This window comes from Saimiri boliviensis, chromosome 2 (genome assembly GCF_048565385.1).
Source record: "Saimiri boliviensis isolate mSaiBol1 chromosome 2, mSaiBol1.pri, whole genome shotgun sequence".
Lineage (NCBI taxonomy): Eukaryota > Metazoa > Chordata > Mammalia > Primates > Cebidae > Saimiri > Saimiri boliviensis.
Window position 1 is genome coordinate 209,835,656 of NC_133450.1, and position 13,881 is coordinate 209,849,536.

The window sequence follows — 13,881 nt, forward strand, 5'->3', positions numbered from 1 at the left end:
TAGTTCTCTGAGACCACACCTAACTTGGAAATTAAAATAACTTTAAACAGATTTTTATTAATAATCTGACTATGAAGTTTTTCTCTAAGAGGGGAAACATTTTAATAAGTGTCAAGTTTTTTACAAAAATACTTTCTATGTGACATTGTTTATCATGATGAAATATTAGAAGCTGCCCAGATTACGATGCAAAAAAATAATATTTTTGAAAAATGCATTGACATAAAAATGTTTAGAATGTGATGTTAAAAAATGAACTCAGGTTGGCAATGAAGGGAAGAATGGTTATAGACTTAGAGTCAAGAAGGTTTATGGAGTATATATGTGTGGAGAGGACTTAGGAGAATTCCTGGTGAATGATAAAAAAGTAAAGATGAATACATAAGGCTGTGTGAAATTTCAAGTAGCCTTAAGTGCCTCACCCAGAACAAACATAAGATTACATTTATTCATTTCCGGATACATGCTGTCTGAACTTTGCAACGTGGTCTACATTCAGCCTTTTATCGGGTCTTCTAAACAATCTTCTGATGTAGGGCTTGGCATGCTCATTTTACAGAAGAGGAAACTGAGGCTCAGGGAGAACCAATGACACTTCCAAAGTCATGCAAGTTAAAACTGACTTGGGCTGGGATTAGCACTCAGACCTCTCTGACGTTAAGGTGACTTCCCTGTATCACTACACCATAGCTTAAACCTGGGGTTTCCCATGTGAATTCCAAAAATGAATTCTATCATTTTCTTCTGCCTCTACTTACGACCTCACAGCTTAACATGTGGTTGGGTTTTTTTACAGGATTGAGGATGTTACAATATTAAGAATTAGACATCCTCTCAACAGATAGCAATCATCTACTCTGTGTCATGCACTGATTTAGGTCAGAAACGTAAAAATGATTTAAACAATAAGACAATCCCTACCTTTAAAGAACTGTCTAGCTAAAGAAAGAGCTGAGCAAGAGAAAATTATGTCACACAAAAATGAATCTACTGTTTAATACATGTATAAAGAAAAGCTGGGGGGATTCAGAATGAATTGTGACTGTGACAATCAACGATGTCTTCAAAGATATGTGCCATGCATGTTAAGCTTGAAAAGACACGTAGAATTTCACTCGTGTATTAGGTTGGTGCAAAAGTAATAGCACCAACGTAATAGGACACAGTGGTTAAGTTAAAAGGGTTGAGACTCAGACTGCTGGGTTCTTCCTGGCCCCACCACTTACTAGAATGTCCCCTCGGACAGATTACGACAGCTGTTTGTGCCTTAGTGAAATTATCTGTAAAATGGGAATTACCGCTCTCCCTGCTTCATACACATGCTGCGAGGATCAAATGAGATAAGATGTATATATTATTTAACCTGCTTCTTGGAATAAGTTAAGTGTCAAATAAGTGACAACAAAGTACTCTTAGGGGCCAGAGAGGGGGTTTCATGCAGAGAGAATGGCAAGGGAAAGAGCAGTGAAGACAGAGCACATCAATGTAGAAAAGACAGTAGAGACCAGAGCTCTGTGTGGCTTTAAGTGTCATGTTCATAAGCCTAAATATGTCTGAAGGCGCTAAATAAGCACTGAAGCTGTGGGGAAAGGGGGATTACCTGATTAGAGCCAAGTTACAGGAAATGGAGAAGTAAGAGGCAAGAGGAAGAGTGACCAGCTGGAGACTAAGTAGACAGAAAAAAAAATGATTTGGAAATTAGGCAGAGACAAGTTGGTTTCTTTCATAAACAAAGTCACACAGATGGCAGAAGAAGAAGGAATGAGAAGGAGAAGGGGGAAGAGAAGCAGGAGGAGAAAAAGATGAAGAAGGATGAGATGAAGATGAAGACAGAAAGAGAAGAACAATAACAACAACAAACAAGAGAAAAGAAAGGAGGAAAGAGGAAAAGGAGCAGGAAGAAAATATCTGCTTTTAACAAATGCTGGGTTAGGCACTGCGCTGAGATATTCTTGCAACCCTGTGAGACAGGAGTGGCTTGGAGAAGCAGAATGTTTTGCCCTGAGGGACATAGCTAGGTAGCAGCAGAAACAAAATTTGAATTAATTCTATCTAATTTGCAACACCCCACTTGGTCATTCTGTTATTCAGCCTGCTAAAAAGTGGGCTCAGACCCCTACTTCTGGCTCCCAGCCTGAGGATGTCCTCTACTAGAAGGCTCTGCCTCTTTGCTCTCTCCAGACAAGTGACAATTTAAAGAACATCTACTCCGCATGGATCGTGGTGCTACATATTTTCCATAGATACTTACTAATCTATCACTCTAAAATTTGGTGATCCATTCTCACTCTCAGATGAGGCACCTGGGGCTCAAGAGAGGTTAGCTCTGGGTGTAGGGAGCACAGGTCTGCAGCCTCCAACGGGATTTATCAGGGAGAGAGTCACGCAAGTTCTATGAGCACAGGGAAGCAAGGGAAGAAGGCACAGATCTCCCTGGCCTCTTTGGAATCAGGGAACAGCCTTCTCACTTCCCGGCCAGATGTGCCAAGAGGGCCTACCTCGAGACTTGCTCCTCCGCTTCCTCTTCCCTGCCGACGCGCTGCGCAGGGCTGGCTGCAGCTGACCGATCTCGATGGGCGTGTTAGCGCGGAAACTCTCCTTGAACTTCTGCATCAGGGACTCCACTGTCTCCTGAGTCGCCTCAGCTGCTGCTATAAGGTAGCAACAGGGCTGAGGTTAGGGCTTGAGCCCACCCTCAGCCCCTAGAGGACTAGGCCTGGCCACCCTAATTTCTTTAAACTCCCTCCCTGACCCATTGAAGATATAGAATCACACACTTTCAGTCTAAACACATAATTACATACTTATGTATTCAACATTTACCATGTTCCAGGTACTGCTCTAGTCTCTTGAGACTAGAAGGCTTGGTAGTAAAATATGAGACACAATTCATTTTTCAAGTAATTCTTAGTTCCATAGGAGACATATCCAGACAATTCTAACATTGTGCAATATTTTTGTGATAGAAGAGTACAAAATTCCAGAGGATCACTGAAAAGGGTCATCTCACCCACCTGAGAATCAAGGTAGCCTTCCAGAAGAAGGCAATATTTAGGATGAGACCTTAAGGATGAATAGGTGTTAGTAAAGAAAGCAGGATCAGGGTGAAGTTGGACAGATCAGAGAAGACAGCATCCTGGATGGAAGGAGAAGTATGTATGATGATCTGAAGCCAGAAAAAGAACGGTTGTTTGAGCAATGGAAAGTAATTCATGGTCGTTGCAAGGGAGCTTGCAAAGAGGAGGCTTATAGGAGATGAGGCTGGAGTGATAAGGACATCTGGTAAGACACAATTAGGAATTTAAATTTTATCCTGATGGAAAAGGTTTTAAACAGGAAATTGACATGTTCAAATTAAGTCACTTGGAAAACAATCACTAACGAAAGTATGGAGAATGCAAATTGAGGCAGGAAAGGAGGCCAGGGCTGAGGCTTTAGAAACAGCCAGCCAAAGGCAACGGTGGTCTGAAGCAGGGCTGTGGCGGTGAAAGTAACACAAGGTCTCATAAGACACAGCCACAGTACTGTGGATATGTCAATCACTTAGCACCATATCTCCATTTTATTGAGGGAATGTTGAGGCCCCAGAAAACAATATATGACTTGCTCCAAGATAGGAAGTGGCAGAGTCAAGCCTTCTAACTCCTTGTCCAATGTTCCATTTGCAACAATACCTTCCAATGATCTGTTAGTAGCCATATTTCCAAAAAGTTTCAAAATTGAAACTGGTAGAAAGTTCAGTAAATGGAGAAAGTAAGGTCAGAAGGGCAGAGAGAAAAAGTTAGAAGATAAGAGGGAAAAAATAACAGAAAAGCTTGAGAAGGAAGGAAAGAGGCAACATAAAAGGCACGGAGAGAAAACCAAAAAGAAGAAAAGAAGACTTGCTGAATAGCCTCAGTGCCTTTGTTCTGAGAAATTCCCAAAGACAGACCTGACTTTGAAATCTTCAAACTCAGCCCTTCCTCCATCTATGTCTCCAGAGGCTCAAAAATTTCTTCTTCAGTTTGAGCTACCTGCTGTCTGATGCCAAGAGATGGGAGGTGCCAATGATTTCTGTTTCTTTGAAGGGGCTTCATCAGACTAGACAAAGAAGGCTCCTAAACATCCCAGCACCCATTTCTAAGGAGCTCCTGTTTTCCCAGGAAAGCTTGTCAGCTTAGACAGATGTGTCTGCACAGTAAGTCAGACCTAGCGGGTTGGTTCTGGTATTGGGTTCTGTGAGAAGTCCCGCCTTGAGGGTGACAGGGAAAATGTGTGATGACTAAGGAAAAAAGACAATTGACAATACAAATGAACCATGTGGTGGCATTAAGGCTTCCTCACCTGCCCCTCTTGCTATCTCTCTCCACAGATATCTCAATTAGATGTACTTGAAGATGAACCAAGAGGATCCCAGACATGAGTTCCCTTGTCTAAACCTGGGATGAAGAATCCTTCAGCTGTAGCTTACAGTATAATTTCAAGAAGCAATGTCAGGCCCAATTTTGATTCCCTAAACCCAGAGAGAAAAGTGTTTTGCCCAAAATTGTAATAGGTAGGCTATACTTTGGTCAAAAGTCCAGAATAATCCACAGTTTGGAATCCTCAAAGGTAGTGACCCACGTGAATTCTGTCAATATTAATTCATTCATTTCTTCATTTAGTCCTTGATTCATTCAAAAGAATTTACAGAAAAAAAAAAACAAACAAACATTACATACCTATGTTGAGAACCAAAGAATAGCTTAGCTTCGGCTGCCATAATAAAATGTCATAACCTGGTTGTCTTAAACAACAGACATTTATCTTTCTCACAGTTCTGAAGGCTAGAAGTCCAACATCAGGATGCCATGGTTTTGGTGAGATTTCTCTTCCTGGTTTACAGATGGCCACCCTCTCCTCCCTGTGTCCTCACAAGGCCAGGGAACAGGGAAAGAGACAGAGAGAGAGAGAGGGAAAAAAAACCTCTCCCTTCCTCTTTTTATAAGGCCAACGTTCAATCAGATCAGGGCCCGTTCTCATGACCTCATTTAATCTTAATTACCTCCCAAAGCTCCTATCTCCAGACACAATCGGCCACGGATCAAATTGTGTTCCCACCTTGCCCAATTTATATGTTGGAGCCCTAACTCCCAGTGTGACTGCATTTGGAGAGGAGGCTTTCAGCAGGTAATTAAGGTTAGATGAGGTCATAAGAGTGGGATCCCAATCTGACAGGATAGGTGGTCTTACAAAAAGGCTAAGAAAGAAAGACCCCACTCTCTTTCTGTGGACACACACTGAGGGGAGGCTGTGAGAGGCAGCACCTGTCTGCCAGGAAGATGGCCCTCGCCAGAACTCGAACATGCTGGCACCTTCATCTTGACTTTTCGGCCTCCAGAACTATGAGAAAACAAATTTCTCTTGTTTAAGGCACCCAGTCTACAGGTTGAGCTTCCTTAATCCGAAAATCTGAAATCTGAAATGCTCCAAAATTTGAAACCTTTTGAGCATGGACATGATGCTTGAAGGTTATTCTCTAAGTCAACCTTGTCCAATCCACAGCCTGTGGGCCACATGCAGCCCAGGAGGGCTTTGAATGCAGCCCAACACAAATTCACAACCTTTCTTAAAACGTCACGAGATTTGATTCTTTTGTTTTTTTGTGTGTTTGTTTTTTAGCTCATCAGCTATTGTTAATGTCAGTGTATTATATGTGTGACCCATTTTTCTTCTAAGGTGGCCCAGGGAAACCAAAAGATCGGACACCCCTGATCCAAGGAAATGTTTTTGGAAGCATTTACAAAAATTTTCTTTATAGTTTTGGTGGGTACATGGAAGGTGTATGTATTTATGGAGTACAAGAGACACTTTGATACAGGCATGCAATGTGAAATAAGCACATCATGGAGAATGGGGTATCCATCCCTTCACGCATTTATTATTTGAATTTCAAACAAACTGATCATACTCTTTAAGTTACTTAAAATATGCAATGAAGTTATTATTGACTATAGTCAGCCTGTTGTGCTATCAAATCCTAGGTATTATTTATTATTTCTAACTATAGTCATTTTTTTTTTGCCCATTAACCATCCCCACCTGCCCCATACCCTCTCCATAGGAACACTTTGGAGTTTGGATTAGGGATGTCCACTGGTATGTAAAATGCAAATATTCCAAAAATTTTTAAAAAATCAAAAGCAAAACCACTCCTGGTCTCAAGCATTTTGGATGAGGGATACTCAGCCTGTATTTTGTTATGGTAGCCTGAGCAGACTAAAACACAGTCGGACTGGTGCTTAGGGCTTCAATACAAGAATTTGGTGGGAAGGGGGACACAAACATTCAGTCCATAATGAGGTAAAATGGTGAAAAAACACACGATTTCCTCTAAATCCTTGCCATATAGATAAGAAGATCAATATTAATTAATAATTGACATCTCGATGTAAAATTTACAAGTGATATATTCTCTAAAGGAGAGACGAGGGATGACGTGAAAGGCTATATTAGAATGCTACAAGCTAGTCTAGGAAAATCATGGAAATTTACTCCAATGAAGTGAGCAGTGTGGCTAAGGTCTTACAGTATGGTTAATCCAGTGGAGAGGAAGTAGCAGGGATTAGGAGGAGTGAAGTGAGGACAGCAAAACAGACAGAGGAAACAGTCTACACAGAGACCTCTTGGGGAGAAAGGATATGGAAGGGGCTACAATCTGCAACTGGGGCTGAATCACTGAAAGCAGGCAATGTGAGATAAGGCTGAAGAAAAAAAAAAACAAAAAACAGAAGGCCCTAATCCTCACCCTAACCTTGAGGCTTTGTGAATAATGGGATGCTAAAGGTTAGAGTGGACCTGATGTGATCAGATTTTCATTTAGTGGGAAGACTCCCGATTGCTCTGGTAGAAAAGAGAAAAATGTATTGTAGAAGGACAGGAGTTAAAGTGAGTTGTCTTCCTACCAACTAGGAAGACAATGCCATCACAAAGAAATCCTAGTGTGTGATGGTGGCAGCCTGGAATAGGGTCTCTGTGGTGGAGGCAGACAGTAGATAGAGTAGTAGAGAGAGTATGCACAATAGCCAAGTACTACAGACACAGAAGTGGGCAAATTTGAAAGTTATGGGTCAAACATGCTCAGAAGGTGGAGACTGATCGATAAGGGAAAAGGAGGAATTGGATGGCTCCTGGTCTTCTGGTTTGCACAGATATGGACTGATGGTTCCTCAGTGAGAGGAGGAACATTGTAAGAGACGACATTCGAGAGGAATGAACACGAGTTTTGTTGTTGTTGCTTTATGAGACAGAGTCTTTCTCTGTTACCCAGGCTGGAGGACAGTGATGTGATCTCAGCTCACTGTGACCTCTGCCTCCTGTGTTCAAGCAATTTTCGTACCCTAGGCTCTGGAGTAGCTGGGATTATAGGCGCACACCATCGTGCCTATAGTCTCTCTCTCCCTCCCTCTCCACCTCTCTCTATCTCTCTCTCTCTCTCTCTCTACATACACACACACACACACATAGTATATATGTATATATACAGCTATACACACACACACACACACACACACACACACACACACACATATATATATATATATATATATATATATATATATATATATATATATATAGTATTTTTAGTACAGATGGGGTTTTACCATGTTGGACAGGCTGGTCTCAAACTCCTGACCTCAAATGATATGCCCGCCTCAGCCTCTCAAAGTATTGGGATTACAGGCATGAGCCACCACGCCCAACTTTTTAAAAAAATTTATTTAACTTTTATTTTAGATTCAGGGGTACAAGTACAGGTTTGTTATATAGGTAAACTGAGTCATGGGGTTGCTGTGCAGATTATTTCATCACCCAGGTAATAAACATAAGTTTTATATTACCCAGGTAATAAGCATAGTACTCGATAGGTAGTTTTTCTATATGAAAGCCTTGGACTGTCTTGGAGATATCTAAGTGGATATGTTGGGTAGACAGTGAGATATGTGGATCACACAGGCAGAGGAGAGAGCTGGACTCTCTGGAGACTCAATACCTGCATTCCTTGGAAAAGGTAGACAGGGAGTGTGGGTTGTGGCGGAGAACGTGAGCTTTTATGCTGGCATAGTGGAAGCACCAGAACCTGTGCTCATTCCTGGCTTGTGCTGGCTGGCCACCATTCACACTCCCAGATCCACCCCCACACTCTGGGCTGTGTCACTGGCTCCTTGTTAGATGGCTACTAGTTGCACTTGGCCCATGGGATGCCACGGCAAGATATGGGAGGAATTTGAAGGTATTTCTTTCCTTGCTCCTTTCCTGTATCAGTACTGCGTTTCCAACAGAGACTGAGATTCTCAATAATTACAACTTTCTACCAAGGGTCCCTTTTCCACAGTCCCAGTTCTCACACGGGCCAGGAAAACCATGTCTTCTCCCTGCCTCTTCAGCTCTAGGACTCAGTAGTGGCTTCTTGACATTTCTTGTCCTGGTACCTTGAAATTCCTATGTTGATTCTTTTTACTTTGCCTCCATCTCTATAAATAGCCACTTCACTGCATTCCTTTTTTTAAAAAAAATCCCATTTGAGGATGTGTTCTTTATCCAACTGGGGACCTGATATATCACTCAGCTTCCCTCTTTTTTTCATGACTCTGACATTCAGCAATTCCTAAAGGTCAGCCTCTTTCCATTTTGTAATTTCTGTTTTCTTTGTTCTAAGTTGATACAGATTTGACTGGCTGGGAGAAGAAGGCACACAGAGAAGGAAGGAGCACTCCCCTGAGCTGCAAGGGTTTCTGATCCCCACTGTAGCAAATCCCATCCATCTGTTTAGCTGCTTTTGCCTCAGTGACAGTGCCAAGAGCCCAGGCAGGCTTAGAGGGTGAAGTGCTTTACAAACCTCTCCACGGTGGATTTCATCCTGCATACAACTCCCCCCATCTCTGATCCTTCCTGACCCCATTCAGCAGCTCTATCCATATCAATATATCAAGTTGTCCAAACAAGCCACATTACTTCCTGGTACCCACTGAGCTCTGCCTCCCCAGAGTGGCAAAATGCTCCCCCATCGTCTGGATGAATGCAACAGATGGTGCTTGATCTGAGCATCGTGGCAGGCCCAGGAAAGGGAGGGAGAGGAGGGGGAGCACCGCCTCTTTCTAATTGACATATGAGAAACTTGTCAAGCTTAATGGTAATAAACCACTGGGGCCTGAGGAGAAGAGCCCTGGTCCCCAAGCCAAGCTAGAGAGAGAGGAGAGGAAGGGAAAAGGCAGGAGGGAAGAGGAGAGAAAAACAAGGATGACAGAGAGAACTGTGCTCAATCATAAAGAAGAGAATTCAAGAAAGAGGGAGTCAAAGATAGGTGGTAAGGAGTGGAGTGGCAGAGCACAGAAGGGAAGGAGTGAAAAGGACAGGAGAGGAGACAGAAGGCAAAAGAAGAGAAAGAAGAAGGCATAAAAGTTCGTGATGAGGGATAAAAGACTGCAAATTAAGTTCAGTGGACACTGCTTGGGGGATGGGTGTACCAAAATCCCACAGATTTTGAAAGAACTTAGTCATGTAACCTAATACCACCTGTTCTGTGGAAATAATATTAAAAAAAAAAAAGATAAGAGGACTAAGTTTTAGTGTTCTATAGCACTGTAAGGTGACGGTAGTAAACAATAATTTATTGTATTTTTTTCAAAAAGCTAGAAGAGAGGATTTTGAATGTTCCTAACACAAAGAAATGACCAAAAGTTGAGGTGATGGATATGCGAATTACCCTAATTTGATCATTGCACATTATGAGCACGTATCAAAATATCACTGTACCCCATAAATGTGTACAAGTTTTATGTGTTAATATTATTTTTTAAAATAGGGCATAAAATAGGATAGATTCTGAGTCATTCTGCAAAGGCCAAAGGGTTATGTGGGTCTTCAGATCCCAGACCAGCCTCAGCTTCTACCCTGGAGAAGAGGCATTGCACGTTGTATCTACACTGACACCCCACAATTACGCATTTAAACTGTCATCCTCAAGACCACCCTGGCCAACACGATAAAATCCCATCTCTATTTAAAACACAAAAATTAGCCAGGTGTGGTGGTGCTCCAGCTACTCAGGAGGCTGAGGCAAAGAATCACTTGAACCAGGGAAGTGGAGGTTGCAGTGAGCCGAGATTACATCATTGCACTCCAGTCTGGCTGAGAAAGTGAGACTCTGACTCAAAAACAAAGCAAAACAAAAAACAAAAAAAAACTGTCACTTCCCCACACAGCCACCCAGGATGTTCCACCAAAGAAATGCATACAGGTTTGAGTTGAAGTTTCAGTATCACTTTGCTCACCCTCTTTAATTTTTTCAGACACCATCAGTCTGTGACAAGACAATTTACCGTTCTTGAGCACCAATGTTTTGCTAGTTAGGGAATCTGGTACTTCGTTATGCTCTCGCATTTGTTCCTTCTAACAGCCTGGAAAGGTAAGTATCAATCACTTCTGTTGAGAGATAAGGATAGCAAGATTGAGAGATGTTACATGGTTTTCCCAGGTCACACAGCTTAGAGATGATAGAACTGGGATTTAGACTCAGATTATGGTGACTCTAATGCTCTGGCCTTATCTGTTACTGCACTCTATATAAGTACTCCCTCTCTGGTCTTCTTGGTGGGTACAGGTGGGTATCTTAATTTTGGAGTTTGGATGTGACTTTTCTGGGCCTGGACAGTGGCTCTGATAGCTTAGCTCCTCTTTAGATCATCTAGGCAAAGACCCCTAGGAGATCTGGTGCTGGCTGAAACCAGTGAGTGGCTTGACTTGAATGGAGATTAGCCTGCTATGCCAGTGGACCCTGGCTCAAGACTCTCCACCATGGAGGTTCCCGGGTTGACCCATGTCTCACTACGGAACTATACTAAGAGAACCAAGAAGCAGATGAACATTGATCGTATTGGCTAGTGCAAGTAAGAAAGTTCACTCAAGTTCCAGTATCAGCTCTGCATTTGCATGGCCTTGAGTTACTCCTTTCGCTTTTGCAACCCTTGGTATCTTCCTCTGTAAATGTCTGCAGGATTCTTGAAAGGAATAAATGTAATTATGTACATAAAATGTCTAATAGAGCTTCTAGAACATAGTAAATGCTCAAGAAAGAGTAGTCATTATTCACTTTTTTCTCACTAACCTATCAGCTTCATGACTTTTCATTTAACTCACTCCTCATTCATTTTGAATTTTGTTGGCATTATAAAATAGCCACTTTGCAAACTCTAGAGATGATGCATTTCCCCTTTTGTCCAAATGTGAAAATAAAGGCACCAAGAGATAAACTCATGATAAAGTTAGCAGCAGACCAAGGTCTAGCACTCAAATCTCCTATTCCACTACTCCTCCCTGCTTTCCCAAATTCTAGGATAATTTTAACCTCAGATTTTGTGATAGTTAATTTTGTGTGCCAGTTTGCTAAACCATGATATCCAGGTATGTGGCCAAGCATTATTCTAGGCTTATCTGTGAGGATACTTTTATCTATATTTTTTAGATGACATAAACATTCAAATCAATAAAATTGGAGAAAAGCAGAACATTCTCCTTACTGTGCATGAGCCTCATCCATGCAAGTGAAGTCCTTGATGGAAGAAAGACTAACCTCTCTGAGTTAGAGGGAATACACTACCTTTGGACTTGAGCTGCAATATCAACTCTCCCCTAGCTCTTGATAGCTTGCTGGCCTACCAGACAGACTTTGAACTTGCCAGCTTCCACAATCACACGAACCAGTTTGTTAAAATAAATCTCTGGATAGAGAGATGAAATGAAATAGAAAGACAGAGAATATATATGACCAATACTGAGTGTGTGTGTGTGTGTGTGTGTGTGTGTGTGTGTGCGCGCGCGCGCATGCTCATGTCTTCTTGGTTCTGTTTCTCTAAAGATCTCTGACCAATGCAACTTCAATTTGTGTCCCCAGACGTTGGACTAGGCATGGTCAAATGCCAGGACTGGGAGCAAGGTGAAAAGAGAAGACTTCTTAGTCCAAAGACGCACCTCAGCTGAAAATACCCAACATAAATGCAAAGAAAAACCCATGCAATTTGGAAATTGTGAGAGTCCATTCACTGAATACAATACTCCATCTTACATAGGAGTAACCTCTTCCTGAAAATAATAAGAAAGAAAACAACTAGTGTTCCTTAGGCAGATGAGAATGCTTCGTGGCTAGAATAAATTTTAAACCCAAGCACACATTTTAGAAAATGGCTCCCTCTTCCCAATTCTCAGGGGTAAAAATTGATGGATTGAATTTTCTCTCACTTTAGTTTTTCCTCCTGCACATATTCTTAAACCTTTGGTGCCTGGCATAGCTTATCTTCAAGCAAGTGCCTGCAGACAAGACAAATGAACAAAAAGGAGCAAATATAAATTGGAAAACTTGGGAATAGCCTTTTCTTATATACAAGATCTTGGGCCTGTCAGTAATACTGCAGACTTGTAGGGTGGTCATGATTTCTGCTAGGAGAACTGCATTGAGTTTGAATGATGAAATTAAATTCAGTGATATTTTTCTCTGTTCTGTTAAAAACACAATACCTTCCAGGTTCTCTGGAGCTGGTTTCACAGTCTCTAGCCAGAACACAGATGGTCTCTAAGATTCCCTCCAGTTCCATCATCCTGTGTTTCTAAATGTAAATGAATGTGCTTTCATGAAGATGAATGCAACAACTGCAAGAAGTGCATTCTTCAGTTTGCAAAACACTTCTGCCTCTCTCAACTAATGTTATCCTTACTAACTGAACTTCCAAGTTACAGAGATCAGAGAGGCAATGGACATCCCAAAGGTTGGGCTGGGGTTGATAGTATAGGCCAACAAATTCTGTTTGAGGACATAAGGGTCAAATAACTAGACAGCCTGGGTCTAAGGCTTCTGGGTCACTTCATTATCACCTTGATAGCAATGTGCAGCAAGGGAAGGCTTTGAAATCAGCCACAGTCTCTTACCAGCTATGAGACTCGAACAAATAACTTAACATTCAGAGGCTCAGCTTTCCTAAGTGTTAAAATGAGACTTGCAATTCCAACTCTAATAAGCCGGTTTGGGATTAACTGAGACACCAAATGCATATCACAGTGTCTAATACAGAGTAAGTACATTTTTTTTAAGACACAGGGCCTCACCGTGTTACCCAGACTGGAGTCCAGTGGTGTAATGACATAGCTTGCTGCAGCCTTGAACACCTGTGCTCAAGTGATCTTCCTGCCCCAGACTCCCGAGTAGCTGGGACTACAGATGCACATCACCATGATAGGATAATTTTGTTTATTAAAATTATCTGTAGAGATGGAGGTCTCACTATATTGCCCTGGTTGGTCTTGAACTCCTGACCTCAAGACAGCCATCACTCAGGCTCCCAAAACACTGGGATTGTGGGTATGAGCCACCATGCCCAGTCAGAGAATGAGCACATTTTTAAGATGCCAAAAAACATTTTTTAAAAAGAGATGGAGTCTCCCTACATTGCTTAAGCTGGACTCAAACTCCTAGGCTTAAGGGGTCTTCCCACCTCAGCCTCTTGAGTATCTGAGAATGCCACCATGCCCTGCCATTGATCAAAAAAAAAAAAAAAACAAAAAACAAAAAACAAAAAACAAAAACAAAAACAAAAACAAAAACTTAACCGTTAGTCATAGCAAATCCAGATGTTCTGCTCAGCATGGACAGTGGAATCCAATGGGAGTCAGAGTCACTAGCCAAATTCCCCCCTCCCACATCAATACTGTTCGTGACTTCACAGGAAGACCACGTCATATAGCTCAGCACTCCATGGTACTAGAGCCACCTATACCTTACAGTTGGAGTTCTTCATTCGATACCATCAGTAGGTGCTGGATCCAGTGGCAGGCACTGGGGACACAGTGATAAAATGAACACCATCCCTTTTT

The 13,881-nt window shown here is 41.9% G+C and overlaps 1 protein-coding gene across 7 annotated transcripts in view; it reads right to left on the reverse strand.

Moving 5' to 3' along the window:
• Nucleotides 1-13,881, reverse strand: part of ASTN2 (astrotactin 2) — a 959,402-nt gene that overhangs the window by 680,444 nt on the left and 265,077 nt on the right. For 5 of the 7 annotated variants that reach the window (XM_074395241.1, XM_003925189.4, XM_039475068.2 and 2 more), the window contains one exon: nucleotides 2,499-2,651. The exons of 1 other annotated variant lie outside the window; for it this stretch is intronic. In XM_074395241.1, coding sequence (XP_074251342.1) covers nucleotides 2,499-2,651 — 153 coding nt within the window. The remainder of the gene's footprint in view (nucleotides 1-2,498; nucleotides 2,652-13,881) is intronic. One more of the 7 variants, XM_074395240.1, reaches the window with a different exon arrangement.